The 27,677-nt window shown below is 37.7% G+C and overlaps 1 protein-coding gene across 7 annotated transcripts in view; it reads left to right on the top strand.

Annotated features, from left to right (window-relative positions):
• Window positions 1-27,677, top strand: part of DLC1 (DLC1 Rho GTPase activating protein) — a 523,653-nt gene that overhangs the window by 384,169 nt on the left and 111,807 nt on the right. The window contains exon 2 of one of the 7 annotated variants that reach the window (XM_074383945.1): window positions 9,576-27,147. The exons of the other annotated variants lie outside the window; for them this stretch is intronic. Within the exon in view, the coding sequence (XP_074240046.1) occupies window positions 9,576-9,820 (245 nt within the window). The 3' untranslated portion in view covers window positions 9,821-27,147. Of the gene's footprint in view, window positions 1-9,575; window positions 27,148-27,677 lie in introns of those variants that run through there. 7 annotated transcript variants of the gene reach the window in all.

Below are 27,677 nucleotides of genomic sequence, written 5' to 3'. Positions count from 1 at the left end.
GAATTCTTCAGACTGGCCTTTCATTTCCTGGTACAGATAGGAAAATTCATTGAAACCTAGCAAAGAAAAAAAATGACTGAGCCTCTAATTCAAGAGCCCATCTTCCATAATTACCTAGAAAATTACTAAATCTTCCAACTTTCTACAGTTTTTTAGTTCTGCCATTGGTAGTTAACTAACATGGTGCATAAGACTAACATAGGATAAGTAACTTGGCCTTTGACTATAGGAGAAGTACCTAAAGTGAAGAAGAAAGAGAAAAAAATCTCTGAAGTGCTTACTCCTGTAGACACTATCCATATCTAGCCCTTCCTGTGCAAACTGTCCTGTGCTAATATTGAAGAGAGAGGAAATATTGTTTAGAAGGAAGTAGCTTCTCAAGGAAGGAAGTGGGCAGTACAGAAAAAACAAAGCAGAACCTTCCTAGAATAGAATTCACCTTTCACCTTTGACCTTCGACCACCACTCGGGCTCTGTACCCCACATCCCAGTCCTGTCTGACAGTGATATACATGTTAAGACCTGTGCCTTTGTCTAAGCATGCCTTTGTCCATTGTTGAATCATGTGTATTTTTCCAAAGTTAATGTCACTGGCATTTGTAACCCTCAGTTACTGCTTGGATTCTCAAGCCCTTAATAAACCGTTAGACTGTGTCTTTTGGTCTCACAATGATCACAGACAAGTTCTTCAGACAAGTTTTTCTGATCAACAGGACTGAAATCTGCTCCTCAGCAATAGGATCCTGTAGAAAATCACTCCCTTTAGTTTACATGTCTCAAACAACCAATATCATTGCTATTTATATAAAAGCTTTGTGGTTGCTTTATAGAGCAAACAATTTTAATTTATTTTTTTATTTCCCAAAAGAGTTTCAGTAGCTTCATGAGAGTAAATGAATAGTTATGCTTCTGTTTACCTGGATCTAGGTAATTGCTTAATGAAAAAAGATCCCAAATGTTTTTGTCAAAAAAAGAAAAAAAAAAAAAGTTATTTTTGTGTCAGAAATCTTCTACTCCCTCAGAATCTGTAATTATTCCAAAAATTACATAATCTGATCATGACAATTTAAGGTAAAATAGTTACAGGAAGAAATAGGCTCTTACATATACTCTAAGGATATTTGCCTTTTTATTAGAGTTGGTTTCAGACATTCTTCACATTTTTAGGAAATCTTTTGATTTGTTTCTGTTTTAATGTGTAATTTTATAAAACTCTCCACCTTTTACTTAAATGTATTAACCACTGAAAAATTAAAAACAGTATAAAGGTAGGAATAGTTGAAGCCAGTTTTAAAGACTTTAAAGCTAAAATAAATTTTCAGATTATAATGCTGTGCTTTCATATATATGTATTCCTAACAGACCAATAAAATGGAGTGCTTGTTGTTTATTGGAAATTGACATTCCAATGGCATTAGCCAACCAAGTCATTCCTTTTTAAAGTTTCCTGCACAAAAATGTGTACAAAGGAATGTTTTTATACCAATTAATATTTATAGTTTGTTTTGGAACATTAAGTTAAACTAAGGTTTGTTTTATGTGTTCTCTTTTTACTATATTTAATGAATATCATTGGTGGTCAATTTTTTTCTAGGATTTTTTTTTTTTTTTCTTAGAGTCTCACTCTGTCACCCAGGCTGGAATGCAGTGGTATGATCTCGGCTCACTGCAACCTCCACCTCTCGGATTCAATCGATTCTCCTGCCTCAGCATCCTGAGTAGCTGGGACTACAGGCACCCACCACCATGCTTGGCTAATTTTTGTATTTTTAGTAGAGACAGGGTGTCACCATGTTGGCCAGGATGATCTCGATCTCCAGACCTCGTGATTCACCCATCTCAGCCTCTCAAAGTGCTGTGATTACAGGCATGAGCCACCACGTCCTGCCTCTTCTAGGATTTTTCATCTTTGTTCAATTTCAGAATAACAGCAAGGGAAAGATAAAAAAAAATAAACACAAAAAGAAAGGCTTCACAGAGGTAAACAGATTATATTATTTAAAGTGAGCATTTAATATTCTTTAAAGAAAAGTACAGCTAGATTATGTGCGGACAGGCTATACAAGATACCAGCCACCAACTGAAAAATGTTGCGGGAGTAGGGGTTTTAGTCTGATAGGCCACAGGAAAAATTTTTGAGTTCCAACTATGCATGCTGCTCTATATTACAGGATTTTTATAAATAGCATTTCACATTATCATTTAACAAACCACAGTGTTACTCTCTCCATTTTACAAAGAAAAAATTGAGGCGCAAATACTTAAGAAGATTGCAAGAAGTCACAGAACTAGTAACTGATAGAACTAGAATTTCAAAAAAAAAAAAAAAAAAAAAAAGGTCTGGACAAGCATGGTGGTTCGTACCTATAATCCCAACACTTTGCGAGGCTGAGGTGGGAGGATCCCTTGAGCCCAAGAGTTCAAGACTAGCCTGGGAAATATCCCAAGACCTCATCTCTACAAAAATTAAAAGAAAAAAATTACTAGCTGGTATGGTGGTGTGTGCCTGTAGTCCTAGCCACTGGGGAGGCTGAAGTGGGAGGATTGCTTGAGCCTGGGAGGTTATGGCTACAGTGAGCTATGATTGCATCACTGCACTCCAGCCTGGGTGTCAGAGCAAGACCCTGTCCCCCACCACACCCCTCAAATTAGGTGTGTTTGAGTCCAAATCCTGAGCTTTCATTGTAACCAAGAAAGACTCAGTACCTAGACAAAAGGATGGAGTATCACAGGAAAATAAGCAACAGAAGCTATAGCAAAACTATGATGAGAAGCAAAAGAGGCTGAATCACCAGATCATGCTTGGATTTGAGAGACAGTTTTGAAATTTTAGCTAAGAGAATTTGAGAACTTCTGACATAGGAGCAAACAGAGAGCAAGGTTTCCAGGGGGAAAACAAAAGAAAAAAAAAAAAAAAAAAAAAGACATGTTACTTAGCTTTTAAAGGATATGTCTAACCTACATAAACATCACTATACTCAATGAAACACTGATGTAGAATGTAATGTCTCAAACACTTTTAGCACAATAGCTCAAAATCCAATACAGGATAATCTACACACACCACTGTTACAGGCTTAATTTTTATTCCATAATCTGAAGGAGTTTAAAATGCGAGTTTCTTTATTTTCTCATTTATGATAGCAAAAAGTGAGTGATCAAATCATTTATTATAAATAATGCTTTTGGGGTAGCCCTAAATTTCTTGATGTAAAATAACTCTCCGAAACATATTCTGTTACACAGAAACACAAACAGCAAAGTTTGCCAAATACACAATGAAAATAATACAGAAGCCTTCTTAGAAGTTAGAATTTCAACCTTTGTTCTCTCTTAGAAAAACATCTAAATTTAACTTCTCACTTGGCAATGGTTTCCCTGACATATAGATAGACAGACTGATAGATAGATAGACAGACTGATAGATAGATAGATAGATAGATAGATAGATAGATAGATAGATAGATAACTATGTAAAAACATATATCTATAGATAGATAGATGATATAAACCCTTTGGGGCTGGGTGTGGTGGCTCATGCCTGTAATCCCAGCACTTTGGGAGGCTGAGGAGGGCAGATCACTTGAGGTCAGAAGTTCCAGACCAGCCTGGTCAACATGGTGAAATCTGTCTCTACTGAAAATACAAAGGTTAGCCGGGTGTGGTGATGCATGCCTGTAGACCCAGCTACTCAGGAGGCTAAGGCAGGACAACAGCTTGAACCCAGGAGGTGGAGGGTGCAGTGAGCTTAGATTATGCCACTGCATTCTAGCCTAAGTGACAGAACAAGGCTCCGTCTCAAAAAAAAAAAAAAAGAAAAAAAGACATTTGGAAGCAATTTTTCTTGTTGAGTAAAATAGGTCCCTGAGCAGGGATCCTGATTGTCTTTGACCTCAAAAGACATTTAGACCTCTTCCCAATCTAAATGTCTCTATTTGGGTGTGCTTTCTGCACAATCATCCAAGTCAGTGGTGTGTAACATCCCGCATGGAGAGAATGAGGTGGTGACACCCAGAATTTGTTTAGTTTGTAGGGAAAACTTGTGAAAGCTGATGACCTTAGTTTAAGGCTGAGAAAACCCAATGAGTTGAAAGTGGCTAAAAAGTGAAGATCCAAAAGATATTCCCTTTATTTTATTGTGCGCTGGAGTAACTGCTTGTACTGCCTTAGCAGAAGTCTGCACCATTAAGATTAAGATGCGATCACCTAACACCCTTGCATGTGGGGCTGCATTTCGTCGCTCAGCCCACAGCCTGTCGTGCTGACATTCTCGACTGGCTGTGAGGCTGTCACTGAGCTTGTCTGGCAAGGCCCACAGTCACCCTTTCCAAGGCTATTGATCGCCACGTGAACAGCTGACAATTTCAAACTCTGTGTATTTCAAGTTGCACTTTGATGCTGTAATAAATCCAAGGCAAATTATACATATTTAGTTCCTAAAGTAATGATGTATGGATTTACTTTGGATATAGAAAACATAAATACGCTGTGTGTGTCCCCACTTCTCTCCTCCGCAGTAACATGGTATTTTTAAAACAAATGCTGTGAAAATAGAGCCGTGAGTGATCCCAAGGAATATCTGCCTCTTTTCTTAACGGCATAGGAAGATAGTATCTAATAACAATATCAAGAATATAATGTTCTATTTGATGTATTCACTTATTGATAGTTATATTTAAGAGTTGGAGAACATTCAGTCTCTGCTGAAAATATATTTTGTGCTTTAAATTAATTATTGCTTGGATCAAATTTGCAGAATATAAAGAGACATTCCTCAACAATTCCACCTGATTCCCACTTGTGACACAAACCAGGCTGCTCAGGTTTCTGTCTTTTAATGGGGCACCCTTACAGATTCAAATACTGATTCAAAATCAAGTCTACTTTGTTCTCAGAAGCCCACCTTCTTCAAAAAAGCCTTCACTAATACCATGCCTTCCCAGACACCAAAATCATTCAATTTTATTTACTGTGGTAAAATATACATAGCATAAAATTCACCATTTTAATAATTCTAAAATGTACAATTCAAGGACATTTTGTATATTTACAAAGTTGTGCAAGCATCACCATTATCTACTTCCAGAACATGTTTAATCGCCCCAAAAGGAAACCCCTGTACCCATTAAGCAGTCACCCCAATCCCCTCCTCCTCTTTGCAGGCCCTAGAAACCACTTCTCTGCTTTCTGTGTCTATGGATTTACCTATTCTGGATAGTTCATATAAATATATGCAGCCTTCTGTGTATAATTTTTTTTAATTGCTGTAACAGTCCCAATTCATCCATGTTTGTGGCATGTATCAGCACTTCATTCCTTTTTATAGCTGAATAATAGTCCAATGTGTGGCCCTACTGCATTTAACTTATTTGTCCACCCATTAATAACTATTTGTAATGCTTCCACTTTTGGCTGCTATAAATAGTGCTACAATGAACATTCTTATACAAGTTTTTGTTTTAAGACCCATTTTTAATTTTTTTCAATAAAATTCTTGGAGATATAGATAATATAGATATAGATATATAGATATCTACAAAAATATCTCCAAAGGATTAGTGAAGTCTTTTTTGAAGAAACTAGGCTTCTGAGCATAAAGGAAATTTGATTTTGAATCAGAATTTAGATATATAAATATAAATATATATATTTAAAATAGTTTGGCAGTTTCTTAATATGTCAAATATACAATTATCATATGACCCAGCAATTCTCTGGTTTTATATATACATTTATATTTTATATTTATAATATAAATATTTATATATAAATATATATTTTACAACTATTTTTATAATTATATATAATAATCTAGTTAATCATTACTATATATTGCTTTTTGCTGTTGTTTGATATATGTATGTCTTATTTCTACAAGTAACGAGGACTCCATTCAAGGAAGAGGACTTACTTCATTTATGTTTCTGGTATTTTATGTAAGGGCTAAAGTGGTTCCCACAGTGAGAAAAAAAGGAGTCAAAGAGAACCCAATCTCTTGACCCTAAAAAATCAGAGGATTTTACTTAAAGGACAATTTTTAGTTGTTTTTAATTATAAATGAATATGACATAGTCTCTGCCCTCAAAATGTTCATAGCCTAATGGGGGAAGCCAGTGCATTTAATAAACACTAGACATATGTGGCTATTGAGTGGTTCAAATGTAGATAATTCTAGTGAGACACGCTGTAAGAGGAAATACACATCTTGGTACAAAAAGAAGAATGCCACACACATCCTTAATGAATTTTTGATATTAATTACATTGCATAATGATAATATTTTATATATTAAAGTAATAACATTATAAAATTGATTTGGTTCTTTTTTACTCTTTTAATATGTCTTGTATTATATTTCTATTGGATAATATTGGCATAGACAAACGGAAGCAAGAAAGTGTCTCACAGCTGTACAAACAGCAAGAAAGAGAAATTATATTTATACCCACTTCTTCACATTTTAGAACTTAGGTTTTCTTTTTTTTTTTCCCCCAATTTTTTTTTGTTTTTGTTTTTGAGATGGAGTCTTGCTCTGTTGCCTAGGCTGGAGTGCAGTGCACAATGTCAGCTCACTGCAACCTCTGCCTCCCAGGTTCAAGCAATTCTCCTGCCTCAGCCTCCCAAGTAGCTGGGACTACAGGCGTGCACCACCACACCCAGCTAATTTTTGTATTTTTAGTAGAGATGGTGTTTCCCCATATTGGCCAGGCTGGTCTTAAACTCCTGACCTCGTGATCTGCCCACCTCAGGCTCCCAAAGTGCTGGGATCACAGGCATGAGCCACCACGCCCGGCCTAGAACTTAGGTTTTTAATTACTATATACTATAGAACTCAAAATCAACCGGGAATATTGGGATGTGATGGGTGGCTCCAGTTTGAAACTAGGAAGTGGGGCTTGGATTCACAACCTATGTTCAGTTTTATATTGTGCACAGAACACATTCAAGGATACAAGCAAAATATAAATATTCTGCCTACACTTTCAAGTCTCAGGAGAGGCACACCTGTCCCACATCACCCAATTAGAGAACAATTACAGGTTAAGTCAATGGTTCAAAACCAGGAGTAGCCAGGCATGGTGGCTCACACCTTTAATCCCAGCACTTTGGGAGGCCAAGGCAGGCGGATCACCTGAGGTCAAGAGTTGAAGACCAGTCTGACCAACATGGAGAAACCCTGTCTCTACTAAAAATACAAAATTAGCCAGGCATGGTGGCACATGCTTGTAATCCCAGCTACTCGGGCGGCTGAGGCAGGAGAATAGCTTGAACCTGGGAGGCCGAGGTTGCGGAGAGCCGAGATGGTGCCACTGTACTCCAGCCTGGGCAACAAGAGTAAAACTCTGTCTTAAAAAACAACAACAACAAAAACAGAAGAATTTGGTTTGGTTTCCCATGGAACATTTGGCAATGTCTGGAGATATTTTTGGTTATCACCACTAGGGGTACTACTATCACCTATTGGATAGAAACCCAGGGGCACCACTAAATATCCTATAATGCACAGGACAGACCCCCACAACAATTGACACAAACTGTGTCTAGTCCTAAGGTTGAGAAATCCTGGGCTAACCCATTGCTAAGGGAAGTATTTCAGAGAAAGAGCAGTGATTGCATGCCGGAGCTCTCAGGGGAATTGACATGAAAGAAAAGACGCTTAGGTAGACCATGGAGTCTTGGCACATTCTGCCAGGTAGAGGGATGGGAGGGCAATAAGAGCACTGCCAGCCGGGGAGGAGCATGGCAAAGGGTGGAACCTGAAATGGACTTGAGCCCCTTGGAGCAGAGTGTGTCATGAAAGGAAGCAATGACTGGAGAAGAACTGAACTCTAAGCCTGATTCTTCTACTTGATAGCTGGGTGGCTTTGAACAAATCACATGAGTTTTCTCAACTTAAGTATAATCCTCTGTCAAATGAGAATAATAGTAACAACTTTGACTCTACGTTTTGAGTAAGTATCAAACGAGACCCTTGATGTAAAATAATTCATAACTGAAAATCCATAGTATTATTGTTGAATTTATTGCTGTGTTTGTTGCTAAACTGAATTGGTGCCAGAGTGTGGAAGGCTGGCAGGGAGAGGAAGCTGGGTCTGAGGAGACCATCTAGAACAGGACAGCAATAAAAGGGCAGAGACTTTTCGAAAGGTTTACTTTGATGTAATATGTAGAAAAGACAGGAACAAGGAGAGAGTGGAGTTAGAAAAATCATCTAGGAAACTTTTTCAGGGAAACACCATGAGTGGATGAGAGGGACCTGGTAGGTACTAAATGGTTTGAGCAGCCACGCTGGGGGCCACAGTGGGGAGATGAGTTGTAGCCCTTTGTAGAGGTAGACAGGAAAACTGGTGGATTACTCCATGGACTTGTGTTCTAGTCCTGTCTAATGCAAAAGATTATGAGTGGAAAATATATGTGATTTCTAAGACTGGGTTATTAAGATTTTATAATCAACACAGAATCCTAAGAAAATATGGATTATGAATTTTCCCTGAATGTGTCTCATCTTCAATAGTCCTACAATAGTAATATTTTTTAAAGCTTGCTTCCCAAGTAGGATGTACTTTCTAACTCTTTGAAGTGTTTTGTTTTTTGTTTTTGTTTTATTTGTGACGGAGTCTCACTCTGTCACCTAGGCTGGACTGCAATGGCACGATCTCAGCTCACTGCAAACTCTGCCTCCTGAGTTCAAGTGATTCTTTTGCCTCAGCCCTACGAGTAGCTAGGATTACAGGCATGTACCACCACTCCCAGCTAATTTTGTATTTTTAGTAGAAAAGGGATTTCACTTTGGCCAGGCTGGTCTTGAACTCCTGACCTTGTGATCCACCTACCTTGGCCTCCCAAAGTCCTAGGATTACAGGCATGAGCCACTGTGCCCAGCTTTGTTTTTGTTTTTTGAGATAGGGTCTTACTCTGTCGCTCAAGCTGGGTTGCAGTGGAATGATCTAGGTTAAAACCTCAGCCTCCTGGGCTCAAGTAATACTCCTGCCTCAACCTCCTGAGTAGCTGTGACTATAGACGTGCACCACCTCACCCAGCTAACTTTTGTATTTTTAGTAGAGATTTTTAATAGAGATAGGGTTTCACCATGTTGGCCAGGCTGGTCTCAAACTCCTGACCATACGTGACCCGCCTGTCTCAGCCTCCCAAAGTACTGGAATTATAGGCGTAAGCCACTGCATCCAGCCTTATAAGGATGTAGAAAGTAGGCTCCATTCACATGCAAGCTTCCAAAGGACAGGGATTTGGGGTTATTTGTTCATGGCTATAATCTTATGCTTAGAACACTGTCCAGCACATAGTAGCCTCTATAATTATTTGCTGAATGAATAAATGAACAAGTGAATTAATAAGAGGAGTATTTTGTGTGCGTACTCTTCCTGGATGGTTACGTGGTTAAATAGGCACTGTGTGCATTTGTGGTGCTATGATAATATCTCACTGCCAATCATGGACCAAGGCCCTTATTACAGCCCTGTCATGGCACACATCTATTACCACTCATTAATTGCCACCAGCACTCAAATCAGTCATTTTCTCCTCTCCTTTTTACCTCCCCTGGGACCCAGCAGCAGTAAAATCAGTAAAGTTGGAAGTGGATGAAGATAAGAGCACAAAGGGATCCAATTTTTCCAACTCGGAAGTGGCAGTTGGTTTGTCTCCTTACACCTCTCCGCAAAAGAGGCTTTTTCATGTTCCTGAAACAGAGAACATCGCCTGGGCGGGTGTGTGTCTGGCATTACTGGTGCACTCCAGTCTCCTCCGGCAGCCACAAAAAAAAGAAGGGGGCCTGGGGGGAGGTGGGGCTCTTCAGTAAGATGTGACAATATGCCAGTTCCACCAATGATAAGAAAGCCTGAGGCACCAACAATCAACACAGGCCACAGGCCATGTTTCACAGTGCAAAGCTGCAAGGTCTCCCAGACAAAGCAAACAGGAGAGCCGCTGTAAAGCCTGCCAAGTGTCCTGAAAGCTAAAAGGGAAACTTCCCTCAGGACACTAAATTGATCATTTAGGGATGCCCTGCCTGTTGAGAAGAAACCTCCTTTGCATGTTTTCTACTCTGTTTAACCATTCTGAGGATTTCCTAGCCATTCATAATGTCTGCTCACTTTCTGCATCAACTTGCAATTTGTTCTTTACCACACTTGAGATCTTCACTTAGAAGAGAAAAAGAGGCCCAAGCATATTATATTCAGAATATATCTTTTTATAAAGAAAACAAACAGCCAGGCACAGTGGCTCATACTTGTAATCCCAACACTTCGGGAGGCTGAAGTGGGCAGATCCCTTGAGGTCAGGAGTTTCAGAGCAGCCTGGGCAACACGGAGAAACCCCATGTCTACTAAACATACAAACATTAGCCATGCATGGTTGGGGATGCCTGTAATCCCAGGTACTCAGGAGGAAGAAGGATGAGAATCGCTTTAACCTGGGAGGCAGAGGTTGCAGGTTAAACCATTGCATGAACTGAGATCATGCCACTGCACTCCAACCTGGGCAACAGAGTGAGACCCTGTCTCAAAAAACAAAAAAAAAAACAAAAAAAAAAAAAAACAAAACAAACAAAAAAAAAACACAAATAAACATAACACTTATGAAATGCACTAAGTCACCAAATTTTCATTAAGCATTGGTTTGAAATTTTATTGTACAGCTGGGGCTATACTGCAGACATGGCTAACATAACTAAAAGATGAGACTGCATTACTAAAGAGGTGTCAAAGAGGGAAAAAGAATCTGCTACACGGGTTCTTTCACTGGAAATGGAAGCTTCTCAGGTTTCTTTTTTAATTCATGCAAATAAAACAACTTATTAGTATTTTTTAATAGCATATCTTTTCAAATGGTAAATCTTTGGATTTAAAACCAATCATTTTTTAACATCTTCTCAATATTCTGTAATTTATGCATTTTCTGAAAATCTGTAGTCTTAACTCAGAAGACATTCTTCTTTAATCTGTATGTAGAAACACAGAAGCTTCTGTTGTTATTTCTATATATTTCAAAGATATAAAGTATATTACAGATGGGAATAGGGTACATAAATGTATGTAATGCACAATTGTGCACCTCTAGACAGTGGGCCTGGGGGTATGTATATATCTGTGTAGTCATTTTGCTTTCCTGAGCTACATACAGCCAAAAATAATGTCTGAAGAAAATTCTGGTTTCTCAGTGCTTATAACTTCCTTATCTGTGTATATTTAATGTTGACATTATCATGCAGAATTTTTATCAAGTCCTTCACTTTCTCTTTGAGCGAGACTAAAAAGAAGAGCAGTACATTCATATCTATCTTAAACTCACACTACATTACACATCTTTTTGAAATGTGCCGATTCCAAAAGAAAATTAAGCCATTTAAAAATCTGCATAATAGCAAATGGAAAGTGATACAAATTAAAAAATTAAAACGGTGCCCTTAAGTAAAACAAATTTGGATGAGATCAAATGAAAATGAGCAAAATCTTAAGCTGGAAACAAACATTTAGTCAAATGGAAAACATTTCTGGACTTCTGCTTTTCAGACCTGTCTGCCTCCTGAGCTGTTATATGGTAAGATTGAAAATGCTTTACATATCACAGAGATAACTCAAGGATTAAAGGCATGTTTGAAGTTCTTGGAACTATTCTAAGAAAGCCACTCGAGAAAACACAAGCACTGTTAATAATACTGTGCAGTCCATCATTAAAAACGGGCAATCATTTGTCACTCACTTCATTTTTTTCCTCTATTTTCTCACATTAAACTATCGCATTATAGTTAACATTTTCTAAATTAATTTTCTGTTGCATAAAGAGTACCCAGAGCAATACCAAAACCTTATAAACCAGAATAAGCAGGAAATATGGTCTTAAGAAATGAACAAATAAGAATTCATTCATGTCAAACATTAGGCTAAGCGCTAGAGACATAGCAATACATGCAGACATAACCCCTGCCCTCATGAAACCTGCAGTTTAGCAGAGCAGAGAGCAATTCCTGATTGTTCCAAAAAACAAATAACAACAACAAAAAAACCAGTGTGCTATTGAAATGTGTGTGTACACAGGGACCTAACCTGAACATAGTCTAGGGAAAGATCAGGAATATAGATAGGCAGGAGGGAATCATGGAAGCTGGGAAGGGCATCAGGGCTGATTGGTCATCCTGATATTTTTTAAAAAAGCCATTTATATTATTATTTAAGAGGAACAGAAGTCTTTGTAACATAAACTTAAGAGCATAACATAAATTTCTTAACACAGAAATTCTTTATGAATGTTAACATATTTATAACATAATTTGTTCAAACTGGGGTCAGTGCTCTTTTTTTTTTTTTTTTTTTTTTTTGTCTCTCAGGGACAGTACCAGCTGCTTGCATGCATACCTTTTCTATGGGGTGTGAAAGTCCTGGTTATGATTTATTTAACCTGGTTGTTGACTAGCTTTAGTTTGCCAACATTTAACATATGAGTTGTATTAAAATTTCATTCTAGGGCCGGGCGCGGTGGCTCACGCCTGTAATCCCAGCACTTTGGGAGGCCGAGGTGGGTGGATCACAAGGTCAAGAGATCGAGACCATCCTGGTCAACATGGTGAAACCCCGTCTCTACTAAAAATACAAAAAATTAGCTGGGCATGGTGGCGCGTGCCTGTAATCCCAGCTACTCAGGGGGCTGAGGCAGGAGAATTGCCTGAACCCAGGAGGCGGAGGTTGCGGTGAGCCAAGATCGCGCCATTGCACTCCAGCCTGGGTAACAAGAGCGAAACTTCGTCTCAAAAAAAAAAAAAAATTTCATTCTAGAATTCTGACATATACAATACACGGTTATTTTACCAGCCAAAATTCCATGTATGTTCCCCAAAATAGCCACTACTCTTCCTCAATTTGGGCGTTTCTTTTGTTTTCTTTTCAATTCCAGTCTAGTTTTATTTCTACTTTATAGTGATCATGCTGTAACAAATAGTTTCAATTATAAGGAACTAGGAAAAAGAAATTGACATTTTCCCCTCCCAAATTCTGGTAAGGTATTATTGTGTTTTATATCTAATAGACAGAGGAAACATGACTAGTATTTGTTGATAACTGATATAGTGGCTTGCAAGGAGTTTAGAAAAACAACAATATTTATCTTAAAGATCCCTGCAGAAAATATTGCTCTCCTTCTCTTTCTTCCCCACACCCTACTGATGCAAGTGAACCCCAAAGTTGGGGCTTAGCCTCAGAGCCCTCTTGACTTTATTCAGGAAAGAATTGAAGAGTGAGCTGACAGTGAAAGAAGGCAAGTTTATTAGAGCAACAGTGTACAGCAAAATGGTGCTCCATAGACAGAGCATGGCTACCCCTAGGCAGAGTAGCACAGAGCAGTCCTTGTGCATTGACAGCTAGCTATATTTATGCCCAGTCCTAACTATATGCTAAGCAAAAAGTGTATTATTCACACAGTTTCTGGAAAATGGGGCAAGGAGCTCTCAGAACCACATAAGGTAACTTCCAAGTCATTGACACGGCATTTATAAACTGTCATGGCACTGGCAGGCATGTCTTAAGCAAATACATTATAATTCCTAGTCCTAGCTGGTTTGAGGCAGTTTCTTTGCTACATCCTGTTTAGATTACCAGGGTCTTGAAAACAGGTCCTGCTAATCTCCTACGTCACCCCCATTATTTATTTGTTTAGTAATTGTAAGTCTAGAGGAATGGGAAAACTAAAACTATTCATTTTACATTTTCATTCTATTCCTACAGATGAAATCACTTAGCACAGACTATTTAAGGAAGAATAACTTCAGACCAGAAAAAGAGACTTAAAGGCAGCAAGAACAGCAAATGTTGTATGTGGTTTTCATTCTGAAGAAAATCAAGGCATAAAATAATTTCCTCAAAAGATGTTAAAATAGGTATTTAACTATCAAGTCACTGAAAATAGAAAACCCAAAGTGGTTCTATTGAACCACCAGATACCAAATAACTAATGAGGATCAATAGCCTCACTATAGCAAAATATCAATTTTCTTCTCTCCAAAAGTCAGATAATGTATTTCTAAAATTGATTTAATGTAGTAAATGAATTTTCAAAAAAATAAAAAAAGCTTTTTGAAATATGGACCTCTGTAAAAGAGCAAATCTTATTGCTTCTGCTTACTTTATGATACAATTTTACACCTATTCGCAGGTTAGCATACTTCGATTTATTTATTCTTCTAAACTTTTGTCTCCAATAAAGTTTGTTGCCATTGGCCGGGCGCGGTGGCTCATGCCTGTAATCCCAGCACTTTGGGAGGCTGAGGTGGGTGGATCACGAGGTCAAGAGATTGAAACCATCCTGGCCAACATGGTGAAACCCTGTCTCTACTAAAAAATACAAAAATTAGCTGGGCATGGTGGCGCATGCCTGTGGTCCCAGCTACTCGGGAGGCTGAGGCAGGAGAATTGCTTGAACCCGGGAGGTAAAGGTTGCAGTGAGCCAAGATCGCGCCACTGCACTCCAGCCTGGCACCTATCAACAGAGCGAGACTCGGTCTCAAAAAAAAAAAAAAAAAAAAAAAAGAAAGAAAAAGAGGAAGACAAAAGTTTGTTGAGATTGACGCTGACAATACCTACAATAAAACTTTGTTGACAATGACATTGTTGATGTCATTTAGTGCTGTAATGTTTGATCTTCCCCCTCTAATAAATATTCTGCTCTTCCTAAAACAGTATTTAAAGATACCCAGAACTGGTGGGGAAATCCCATATTTGCTAAGCACAAAAGAAAAAGATAGAACTATTGGAATAGTCTGTGTTTTTTCAGCTATTAAAAAAAATAAAAGCAAGAAATCAACAAGAAATCAGTAATGACAGATGGGCAACAAGTTTACAGTTTTTTTTCTATCCTTGTTCTGGTAGTATTTAACCACAGAAACTTGAGAGGAAGAAAAAACTGTTTCCTCTCTACTCCCTGCCCAACACCAAACACCAAAATTTAGCAACCATAATCTTCGTATTTCAAAGGCCATAACTAATTTTAGCTTATTGCCTAGACTTGCCATTCTCATATTTAACATTTACAGGGTATGTTGGGCTGTCCTTGCATTGCTATAAAGAAATACCTGAAACTGGGTATTTGCAAGAAAAGAGGTTTAATTGGCTTCTGGTTCTGAAGGCTGTAGAAGAAGCATAACATCACCATCTGCTTCTGGGAGTACCTCAGAAAGGTTATAATCATGGCAGGAGGTGACAGGGGAGCAGGCATCTCACATGGTCCAAACAGCAGCAAGAGAGAGGAGGGAAGTACCACACACCTTTAAACTACCAGGAACTCGTTCACTATTGCAAGGACAGTACCAGGAGGATGGTGCTAAATCCTTCTTGAGAAATCCACCCCCAAGACCCAAACACCACCAGGTCCCACCTCCAACATTGAAGGTTACATTTCAACGTGAGATTTGGGCAGAAACAATGTCTGAACTATACTGCATGGTTTTGCTTTTTTCTGTTTATGAGGATTACCATATTCTATAATCTCAGGTAAGCTTTAATTTTGTCAGAGAGGCTGATGAGCAGAAGTCATCCACTAGTGAGTGAGCTTAGCCACTTTCTCAAAGTCTGTTTCTCATCATGATTATTGTTCTCTATTTGCACTAACTCTCCAAAGGAATTAAGTTTTTTATAGTGAAAATTATATGCAATGTTGGAAATTAAGATTGAACGGAGTCTCAAAAATCTTGAGATGACTCTTTACAAATACCTATCTATAGATTTACAAGGATACATCAGCTGATAGTAACATATGAACATGCATACATCAATATATATCAAATAGCTATAGGAATTATTAGCAGTTCCTGCTGCCTTTGTGAACAAGCAGTTCCCCCACTCCAAAGATCTCTTTTTCAAGGAATTAGTTGTTTTTCTGGAATTTACAGGCTTTAGAAGAAATTGAGTTAGAAAAATCAAAGTCATCAAGTTACTCTTAACATTCATTTTATTTTCATCTTCTTTAACATTCATCATATTCTTTAACCTCAACTAAAATAGTCATGTGTAGAATACGATTAATGTACATATTATAAATGATATTTTTATAACTTAAGCTGCAAATAATAGATGTTGGGCCATTAATTTTTCTTCTGATAGAAACATCTTACGATTTTTCTCACATCATTAGCTCTTTCAAGTTTTAAGGAATGCTTGTACAACTATCTTATCTCTTAGCATTTATTAGGGTACACTACTGAGACAGAGAGAGAGAGAGAGAGAGAGGGTGTGTGTGTGTGTGTGTGTGTGTGTGTGTGTGTGTGTGTGTGTGTGTGTTTCTGGTTCTGAATTCAAATGTCTATTATGTTTTTAATTTTATAACTTAGTCCTTAAGTCACTGTTCCAAGGTCACAACTCATATATGATCTGAAATGCTGGACATTGAAGAAAGGAAGCAGTTTGATAAAATTACATAAGAAGAACTTTTAATCAAAAAATCCTGCACCAAAGAAAGGAAGACTAATTACAGCAGCCTTTAAAACTGATGTTGTGAATTTGCTACATTTTTGTAAGATTTAGTAGTTTCTACTAGTAGACAAAGTGACTGATAAATAATAAAAATTGTTTCTCTTCATAATGTTATGTGGAAGACTGGCCAAAATAGAGGCAAGGAGGCTGTTAACAAAAATCTTTAGCTGTGTTTCTAAATTTAGTCCCTCTCTGCTTAGAAGCTGATAGGTAATAAGATATGAATAAGTTTCACGAAATGTATTTTCATGTCCATATTTTATTACTAAATTTCCTGAATTCTGTATGCCAATATAAAAAAAACCTCGTGAAATCCTAATGCTTCAGTTTAGTACCCTAAAACAGTAACAACAACACAAAAGCCAGCCTTAAAGATAAATATATGTGGCGTTGCTCACTGAGAAGTCCTTGCCAACCCATGGTTTAGAATTCAGAGAGGTAAACATAGGATAGATTTTAAATTAAAATACTATGGTGAATTAAAACAAATACCAGATATTTTACACTTTGACCCAAATAGAATCTCAACTGGTAATCCAGCTACTCAAATGTCATAACTTACAGTGGTGTACAAACTTTTTGTTGTTGTTGTTGTTGTTGTTGTTGTTGTTGTTGTTGTTTTTGAGACAGAGTCTCACTCTGTCGCCAGGTTGGAGTGCAGTGATGCGATTTCAGCTCACTACAACCTCCGCCTTCCAGGTTCAGGAGATTCTCCTGCCTCAGCCTCCCAAGTAGCTGGGACTACAGGAGCATACCACCACACCCAACTAATTTTTTTGTAATTTTAGTGGAGATGAGGTTTCACTGAGTTGGCCAGAATGGTCTCGATCTCTTGCCCTCGTGATCCACTCACCTCGGTCCCCCAAAGTTCTGGGATTACAGGCATAAGCCTGTACAACCGGCCCTCCAAATTTTTTAAAATGGGTATTCGTAAGTAAAATACTGTCAAGTACACACTATGTACATTACATTTGTATATCTATATGTATGTATGTATGTAATTACTAAAACGTGGTTTCTCTACCCCGGCACTATTGACATTTTGGGCAAGATAATTCCTTGTCGTGGGGAACTGTACATTAAGGACATTAAGAGCATTCCTTCATTCTACGAATTATATGTCAGCAGTACTTCCCCCAGGTGTGACAGCCAAAACTTCTCCAGACACTGCTAAATATCCCCTAGGGAGAAAAAGTCACTCCAGTTGAGAACCACTATTCTAAATAATGTTCATGTTATACTGTACTAATATATAGTGCATAGCAAACATGAAAAATGTCTATTTTTAATGTTGAGTTTATTTTACCTTTTAATAGTGCCAAAAGAAACTTTTTGCTTTCTCTATAAGTGTTACAATGAATTACTTTTAGGATAAAATATACTACAGAATATGCTTGAAGTTGCTTTTTCAACCTTAGCCTAAAGAAGGTGGCACACTGATTCAAACTGCAGTTTATTTTAATCCTTGATTTTAAAGGCCATGAAGGTAGAAAAAGACATGTAACTCCAAATGGACAAAAGGCAACTTTTTTACTAAATCATGATGTAAAATTTGTATCCAGTCTAACAATAATCCAAATGATTTTATTTAAATTTTACAAGTAAATATATATGCTTTGGTGTCTTGAAACAAATGGGAAACTGCATTTTTATATTTTGAACATGTATGTTTGAAATTACTGCAAGTATAACAATCTTGAGTTTCAATTTCACTATCTGTTAAATAAGCACAGTAGTGCCTATTTTATAAAGTAAGTTTATTATGAAGTTAAATATGATGATTAATGTAGACTCTCATTATTACTGTGATTATTGTATGTCCTTAAACTCCATCACAATAAAGTGGGATTTCTATGTTAAAAAAAAAAAAAAAAAAAAAAAAAATTCATAGACTGGAAAACTGTTCAGATTTTTAAAATTTGTGTATGAGTGTTTTAATAGGCAGTAAACATATCATTCTTAGTAATAAATTCATGTAACAATATACACATTTCTAAAATATTTTTAGAATGATTTATACATAACTCAACGTGTTCTTTTATACAGCAGTTACTTGCTCACTCATTGTGTAAGTGCCACCTTTATCTTGGAGAAACAAATTATATAGTCTTTTAAAAAATGTATTCTCCATAGCATAATAGTGACAGCTGCTTATCGTCACTGAAATATCAGTAAATTTGAGTTATTGCTTTTTGTAAAATAAAAATGAGTAAGTCATCTCAAGTTCCAGTTCCTTGCTATGAGATAACAGCAAAGCAAACATCCATCTGGTAACAAATGCTGCTTGTGGTCACTCCCTACCACATTTCCACTATTGTAAAGAATTCACTGGGTTTTTTTTACTAATTTGGGTTAAATTAAAATATTAGAATATCAACGTCAGTGTGTAGCATTTTGTGCACTTTAGCTTTAACTTTTTGCTAAAATAGCTCACCTGTTAATTTTGCAATGCTATCTCCATAAACTTAGCCTAGAATTCTTTCTGTGGTTAAATTTATAGTTTTTAGATGAAATATTATATTTATTAAAAGAGCCATTTACTGTTGAGACTATCACCTCATTGGTTTTTCTTTCCTTTAGTGGCTCATAATGAAAGGGGGTAGGTAATCATTCATATTCCATCACTGAAACAAAATTTAGCAAATAGTATAAGCCGAGACCTATTAGAAACACCTGTGCTTACATTTACTATATATTCCAAACATTTAAGAACACATAATTTGTTATAAAACTGGTTTATTCAGCTCTTTTGCAATGTTGACTGAATTTTTACTAGGAAATACATTCAAAGTATTTTAGCCTGACAACCACATTGTTTTTCAAGGATTCTTTTAGCCATTTTCTCTAAAGCAAGATGAAGAATATGTTTCCTCAATGTCTTTAGGTCATTGGCTATTCAGTCAAGTTTTTCATTAAACATTAACTGGGTATTACATAACTAAATATCACAGGAGAAATCATAGGATACATTCAAAATGTCTTGCTAATAGTGATGACTTTGCTCTATCATTAGCTAACATCTCAAGGCACAAGTTTCCTCTAGATCAAGGTTCACTTTGAAAAAGAGTAAGTGGATATATATTTTTTAGTAGTCTTCTTGATCCTTCCATGGGGGAGAAGGTAGAGGCAGAAATTTTGTCAAATCTGATTAGCTTGTCAACATATCAATAATTCCTAATAGGACTAATAGAAATATCAATGTTCTCTTGTTCTTCACTTTGTTCTGACTTATTAGCATTATTTTAGTCAAATTTTTTACACATCTATCTTTAAACTCTCTCATGTTTACTTATGATCATCCGTAAGTGACTTGAAACATTTAAATTAAGCTTGTCCAACCCACAGCCTGTAGATTGCACACAGCCCAAGACAGCTTTGAATGCAGCCCAGCGTAAATTCCTTAAACTTTCTTAAAATATTAGGAGAATTTTTTGCTACTTTTTTTTTAGTTCATCAGCTATCATTAGTGTTAGTCTATTTTATATGTGGCCCAAGACAATTCTTCTTCTTCCAGTGTGGCCCAGAGAAACCAAAAGATTGACAAAAGCAAAAGAATGATTGAGAGAGACTTGGCCAATCCATTTATACCATGGACTCAACAATTTCCCCTTAACAGATTTTGAGTATTTTAAGTGATACATGCCATGTACAATGAAGTAAGAATTAGCATTAATCCACTTAAGTTAAATATTTGCAAAGCTTAATTTCAGTCTTCAATTAAAAAAAAGATATAAATAAAAGTTAGTCATATTTTCTCCAACAGATAGATCATGTTGCACACTTCCTGGGGTACGAGACTCCATTTTCAGAAACCCTGCCTTAGAGCGGGGTTTCTGACTGAAATTAGAGTACCAGCTATTCTTAGAGGTGCAAATGATATTTATTAGTCTGTGCTGCAGACTGAAATGAACTGTATTTTCCTGTCTAAAATCAAAATTTGCAATGTAGTTTTTGGCATTTTTTTTCCAAGTGTGACCACCCAATAATGCCATCTGGTCTATAACCACCTCATTTTAACATGGAGTCACAAAATGGCCCATTGCAAGACTGGCCACATTCAGGTAGTATGATCAAGGAGGTGTTAAAGAAGCAAGGCAATTAGTGTCATAGTTACAATTATGGTGCAAAATGCAAGGCAGGTGCTTGTACCAGAAACTGATTGAAAAGCATTCTCTCCACTTAGTTATATGTAAAAGGTAATGAAGGAATTTGACCACAAGCATTCCCATAAATATTTAAAAACAGTTTTCTGGCTGAGTTAATAAATGAATGGAATGGTCAGAATTTCCAGCCATAGTGTGACAAGTAATTGGTGAAATCTGCAAAATACCTAGTGCCTGTTTAAAAAGATGTCATGTTTTCAGATCATTAAAGTACAGCATTTTATTTGCCAATGATTTATTTTATTTGTAAAGTATCCTACTCATAATGAAATGAAATAGCCATAACTTTAGGTCAATAAAATATTTTACTGCTTCTAAAACCGTGTGTGTGTGTGTGTGTGTGTGTGTGCGTGCGTGCACGTGCACGCGTGTGTGTGCCTGTAATAAGAGTTGAAATTACCCTGAAACTGTCTACATCCGTAATTATTAATTTATTTTTAGATAAAAAGGTTTTCAAAATCTGGAATTTAAGCCTTATTCATCAATACTTATCAGCAAAATACTAAAGCTGACTTTGAAGTCTAAGGGAAATAGTGTACTTAACCTTCACCTATGATAGGGGTTCTCGTTACGCTGACCAGCAAATAACTGAACATGAATGAGCATTGCAAAGACAGCTCCTCTTTTCAGAGCTTGGTGCTGCACTCAGCCTTTCTTTTTTCCACCTATCCAGCTGCTCAGCCTCTATGTATTAGCACATCCAACAGAGCTCATCCAACCATGGGTCCTGTCATCCTAATCCTTGGAGAATACTAGACCTAATGAAGACTTTGAGAATATTTCTGGCTTGACAGCAATATTTTCCTTAACAGAAGTCTTTTTTCTCCCTGAGCATTTTTGTCCCTCCAAACTTCAAGACTTTCTTCAAAGTCACCCCCACCCCAAACACACACCAGGAGTACTACAACGATTCTGTTGACACAAAACACAGCAAAAACTCAAGAAGTTACTAATGCTGCGAAGTCTGCGCATGGCTTGTCATGGTGTCTTCCTCCAGGGTAATAGCAATGGCAGGGAAATGAGTCAACAAAAACCATTAATGACACTTCCAATTAAGAGAATTGATCTAAAATTAAGGTGAAACTACAGAGCTCTTTCCCTGTCATGGTATTTTCCATGCATTTTGTTCTGTTTCCCAAAAGGTTTATTTAAAGTAAAAGACAGGAGTCATATCACAAAACTATTTAAAAGAGGATTTCCTCTTCTGTCCATAATCCTGAGGAATATTTGCCTTAAAAAGTAAGAGCCTCTGTTTACAACCAAGTACACTACAGAGGGAGGGGTAAGCTTTCTTAGAATAAAACTGGCAAGAAGAAAGGATGAGAAACTAGTCTAATCTATCAAAACACTTCTGTCCAAATGTGTCACCAGAAGAGGATTGTGCACAATCTCCAGATTTGCTTCAACTTCTTCCTATTCATAGGAAATTCCATCTTCATTTGATTTTTGGTGACTTTCTAGGGTTAGAAATACTCAACCCCAACAGAATTCTAAAATCTGCAGAAGATTGGATTCTATGGATTTTAGAATTCTTGTTACATCTTATTTCCCTTCCCTGTTACTACTTTCCCACTGAAATTCCCGATTCATTATTTTGGCTGAGTAGCCTAGGTGTTGTTTGAAAAAAGAAATCAGCCAAATAAGCATTTTGAAAAAATCACTGTGATTATTGACACTTAATGCTGAGTTTTCTCCAACATCTTCCAACCTAAAATGGAAAATGTAGAAACTAGTGACTGATTAAATAGCGTGTACGTGAACACTATCTTAAGTTTAAGAAAAGACAAAGGTAAAGTGTGCAAGGCAAGCGTTCAGAAGAAGAGGCATAGGATCCCACTTTCCTACTATTTGCTTTTCATGACAGATTGACTAAAACTGAAATCTCAAGTTCTCTTTCATAAAGAAAGGAAATAAGACATGTTGGATGGGGGAAGCTAGCCAGGCATTGTGACTTATACCTGTAATCCCAGCACATTGGGAAGCTGAGGTGGGTGATCACTTGAGCCCAGGAGTTCAAGACCAGCCTTGGCAACACAGTGAGACCCTGTCTCTACAAGAAATACAACAATTAGCCAGGCATGGAGGTGAATGCCTGTAGTCCCAGCTACTCAGGAGGCAGAGGTGGGAGGATCACCTGAGCCTGGGAAGTCAAGTTTGCTGTGAGCTGTAATCGCACCACTGCAACAGCCTGGGCAACAGAGTGACAGCTCGTCTCAAAAATAAATAAATTATAAAAATTGTAGGCCGGGCGCGTTGGCTCACGCCTGTAATCTCAGCACTTTGGGAGGCCGAGGCGGGTGGATCACGAGGTCAAGAGATTGAGACCATCCTGGTCAACATGGTGAAACCCCATCTCTACGAAAAATACAAAAAATTAGCTGGGTGTGGTGGCGCACGCCTGTAGTCCCAGCTACTCGGGAGGCTGAGGCAGGAGAATTGCTTGAACCCAGGAGGCAGAGGTTGTGCTGAGCCGAGATCGCGCCATTGCACTCCAGCCTGGGTAACAAAAGCGAAACTCCATCTCAAAAAAAAAAAAAAAAAAAAAAAAAAAAAATTGTAAAAGAATTGTAAAAGGGTTGGGAAAACTTCAGTTTTGAAAAAAGTCAAGTCACAGTGTGGGAACTGAACTAGAAATCAAATGAATGAGTAAATAGGAGGGAAAAGATAAAACACAGTGAAGGCAAGGAGATAGGCAGACTAAGAAATTCTACAGAGATGGTAGAAAGAAGGCAATTTTACTAACTCTGGAGAATAAAGACCCCCCTTACTGGTCTAAATATCCAGGAATAAAAACTTGATATAACATTCTCACTACAAAGAAATGACAGGTGTTTGAGGTGATGAATATGTCAATTATCTGATCTAATCATCATACAATGTATATATGTATCAAAACATCACACTGTACCCCGTAAATGTACAATTATTTTGTCCATTAAAAACAAAACTTACTAAAACGTTTTTAATTTTAAAATACCCTATTGGGACCGGGCACGATGGCTCCTGCCTGTAATCCCAGCACTTTAGGAGGCCGAGGTGGGTGAAACATGAGGTCAAGAGATCAAGACCATCCTGGCCAACATGGTGAAACCCTATCTCTACTAAAAATATAAAAATTAGCTGGACGTGGTGGCGTATGCCTGTAGTCTCAGCTACTCAAGAGGCTGAGGCAAGAGAATCACTTGAAGCTGGGAGGTGAAGGTTGCAGTCAGCCAAGATGGCACCACTTCACTCTAGCCTAGTAACAGAGCAAGACTCAGTCTCAAAAAAAAACAAAAAACAACAAACAAACAAACAAACAAAAAACAAAAAGAAACATCCTATTGGATACTAGACTTAGTACCTGGTGGAAAAAATAATCTGTATGACAAACTCCACAACATGAGTTACCTATATAACAAAACTGCACATGTACCCCTGAACATAAAATAAAGGTTTGAAAAAATAAAAATTTAAAAATACATTTTATACACATTCATGATGCATTTTAGAGAAACAATCAAAGATGGAGTTCAGTATTATAAGAGCATAGATAAGGATGTCCAGAATCCAGGATGTCCATTTGGAGATTTTGGAGACTCCAAAAATCTCAGTGGCACAAATTGCTCTTTCTTCTTTAGCATTAAACTACAATAGTATTTAAATAACTTGAATGGTGACTACGGCTTTTATTCTACTATATTAGAAATTAGGAGCTTTTCTTCTCTGACATATTCTCAGCTATATTTTATGGTTCTTGTAGCTGTTAAACACTGCCTTCTTAATTTTCTAAATAATCTAAATTCTTACAATAATGTATGATCAAAAGGTATAAAATATTTGTATTTGTTCTTATTCATGCTGTTTTATTTAGATTTTACACCCAAAGTGATCTTTATAATGTGAACTGTAATATTTTTATTTTTATTACATGCAAAAAAATCATTAAAATTGCAGTTTGACACAATATATGTGACAATTTCATTTTTTCACCTCAAAGTTATTTCAAAAGTGAATTCCTGCTTTGAGCACTCTGAAAATACAACTCCGAAGAATTCCAAAAACCTTGGATGCAGTCCCAAACAAATCAGAAACAGGTTGTTGGTTTTTTTCCCCCTCAATTGCTAGTTTGTTTTATTATCTGAAGGGTAGGAGGAGAAAAAAGTCCAAAATTAAAAACCCTGCTTGTTTTATAATAACTATCTACATGAAACGCAATGTATTCGGTAATCTGTATCAACTCCATTTTTTGTGTGTGCTCTGTAATTATAGTTGAGGCTATAAATGGAGATTCAGAGCCAAACCTAGCTTCTATAATATGGATTGAATCAAAACTGAAGAGCTGGGTGCAGTGGGTCACATTTGTAACCCCAGTAGTTTGGAAGGCCAAGTCTGAAGGATCACTTGAGGCCAGGAGTTCCAGACTAGTCTGGGCAGTATAGTGAGACCCCATCTCCAAAAATAACAATTTGAAACTTAGCTGGGCATGGACCTGTAGTCCCACCTACTCAGCAGGCTGAGGTAGGAGGATTCCTTGAGTCCTGGAGTTTAAGGCTGCAGTGAGTTGTGACTGTACCACTGTATGCCAGCCAGGGCAACAGAGTGAAACTCTATCTCCAACAAAAGCAAAAAACAACAACAAGGAAAATGGAAACCAATTGTGTAGATAGTGATTATGTACAAAGTTCCATTTAGGAGAGAAAACATCAGTATTTAAGTCTATTTTATAAGAATGTGGATTAAAAAAACAATTAATCTGGTTAGAAATCAGCTCTACCACTTTTATCTGAGTGGCAAGCAGGTTATTTAATCATTCAACATCTCAATTTCCATACCTGTAAAATAAGAATAGTAGTACCTAGCAGCTGGGCATCCCCGGTGGCTCACTCCTATATTCCAGCACTTTGGGAGGCCAAGGCAGGTGGATCATGAGGTCAGGAGTTCGAGACCACCCTGGCCAACATAGTAAAACCCAGTCTCTACTTTAAAAAAAAAAAAAAAAAAAAGGTACAAAAAGCTGGCTGTGGTGGTGGGTACCTGTAATCACAGCTACTCGGGAGGCTGAGGCAGGAGAATCGCTTGAACCCGGGAGGCAGAAGTTGCAGTTAGCGGAGTTTGCACCATTGCACTCCAGCCCAGGTGACAGTGCAAGACTCCATTTCAAAATAATAATAATTGTACTTATCTTCTAGGGTTGTTATGAGGATTAAGGGAATTAATACATCTAACTCTTTTAGAACATTGCCTTAACTCATTTAGAACATTGCCTAACATACTATAAATAATACATGCAGGCCGTCAGAAATTTCAGAGCCAGGCACAGTGGCTCATGCCTATAGTCTCAGCTCTTGAGGAGGCCAAGGTAGGTGGAACACAAGGTTAGGAGTTTGAGACCAGCCTGGCCAATATGGTGAAACCCTGTCTCTACTAAAAATACAAAAAATTAGCCAGGCATGGTAGCAGGTGGGACTGAGGCAGAAGAATCACTTGAATCTGGGAGGTGGAGGTTGCAGTGAGCCAAGATCATGTCACTGCACTCCAGCCAAGGCAACAGAATGAAACTCCATCTCAAAAAAAAAAAAAAAAAAAAAAAAAAAGAAGAAGAAAAGAAACTAATTATCATTGTTTTAACAAGCCAAAACAATAGTGATACTTGTAATATTTCATGAAACCGAGCATCATAGCATGTTATGAAAAGCCATGCTGTGGAGTAGAAAGAGCCTGACTTGGAGATGGAAGATCTAGTTTCAAACTCAGACTCTAAAATTTATTAACACTCTGTTTTTGTTTGTTTGTTTGGTTGGTTGGTTGGTTGGTTTGGTTTTGTTTTGAGATGGAGTCTCACTCTGTGGCCCAGGCTGGAGTGCAGTGGCACCATATTGGCTCACTGCAACTTCCACCTCCTGGGTCCTGGTTCAAGAAATTCTCCTGCCTCAGCCTCCTGAGTAGCTGGGATTACAGGCACGTGCCACCATGCCCAGCTAATTTTTGTATTTTTAGTAAAGGCAAGGTTGCACCATGTTGGCCAGGCTGGTCTTGAACCCCTGACCTTGTGATCTGCCCACCTCAGCCTCCCAAAGTGCTAGGATTACAGGTGTGAGCTACTGTGCCCAGCTACTCTCTGGTTTTGCCTATTTTCCTCACCTCTGTGTTATCATCCCTCCTCTCACCATCTTATGCAGAAGCCATATATAAAAATATTTTAATATAAGAACTATTTTGTATAAAATAAGAATTTGTAACATACAATAAGAACTATTTAGTAGATGTATATTAAACACACAATAGAATACAGAGAAGGGAACACTAAACGCAGGACAGCAGAGCAAGCAGGAAAGCTTCCCAGGGGACATGATATTGCAGTAGGCTTCAAAAGAACAAGGGGAAGGCAGATCCCAGTGGCTCAAGCCTGTAATCTCATCACCTTGGAAGGAGGTAGGAGGATTGCTTGAGGACTGGAGTTCTAGACCAGTCTGGGAAACATGGCAAGATCTCTATCTACAAAAAAAAAAAAAAAAAATTAAAAATTAGCCAGGTGTGGTGGTGCATGCCTGTATTCCCAGCTATTGGAGAGGTTACAGTGAGCTGTGATTACACTACTGCATTCTTCCACCTTGGACAACAGAGTAAGACTCTGTCTCTTAAAAAAAAAAAAAATGGAAAAGGAGAAGTTTACTAGTTAGTATTATTCAGAGGTATTTTTAAAAGCAAGCTTCGAGACCAATGAATTGAGATGAGGTTATATGCAAAGTCCATTTTAAGCTGTTAAGTTGATATTAGATGAAAATGTTTGTCGAACTCAGTGAGCAAAATGTCATGCCAGGCTGGGCGCCATGGTTCATGCCTGTAATCCCAGCACTTTGGGAGGCCCAGGCAGGCAGATCATCTGGGGTCAGAAGTTTGGGACCAGCCTAGCCAACATGGTGAAACCCCATCTTTACTAAAAATACAAAAATAAGCTGGGTGTGGTGGTGCATGCCTGTAATCCCAGACACTCAGGAGGCTGAGGGAGGAAAATAACTTGAACCTGGGAGGTGGAGGTTGCAGTGAGCTTAAG

The sequence above is a fragment of the Saimiri boliviensis genome, chromosome 13 (assembly GCF_048565385.1).
Source record: "Saimiri boliviensis isolate mSaiBol1 chromosome 13, mSaiBol1.pri, whole genome shotgun sequence".
NCBI lineage: Eukaryota > Metazoa > Chordata > Mammalia > Primates > Cebidae > Saimiri > Saimiri boliviensis.
The sequence above is the reverse complement of the archived record's forward strand: the minus strand, read 5'-3'. Positions and strand labels throughout refer to the sequence as shown.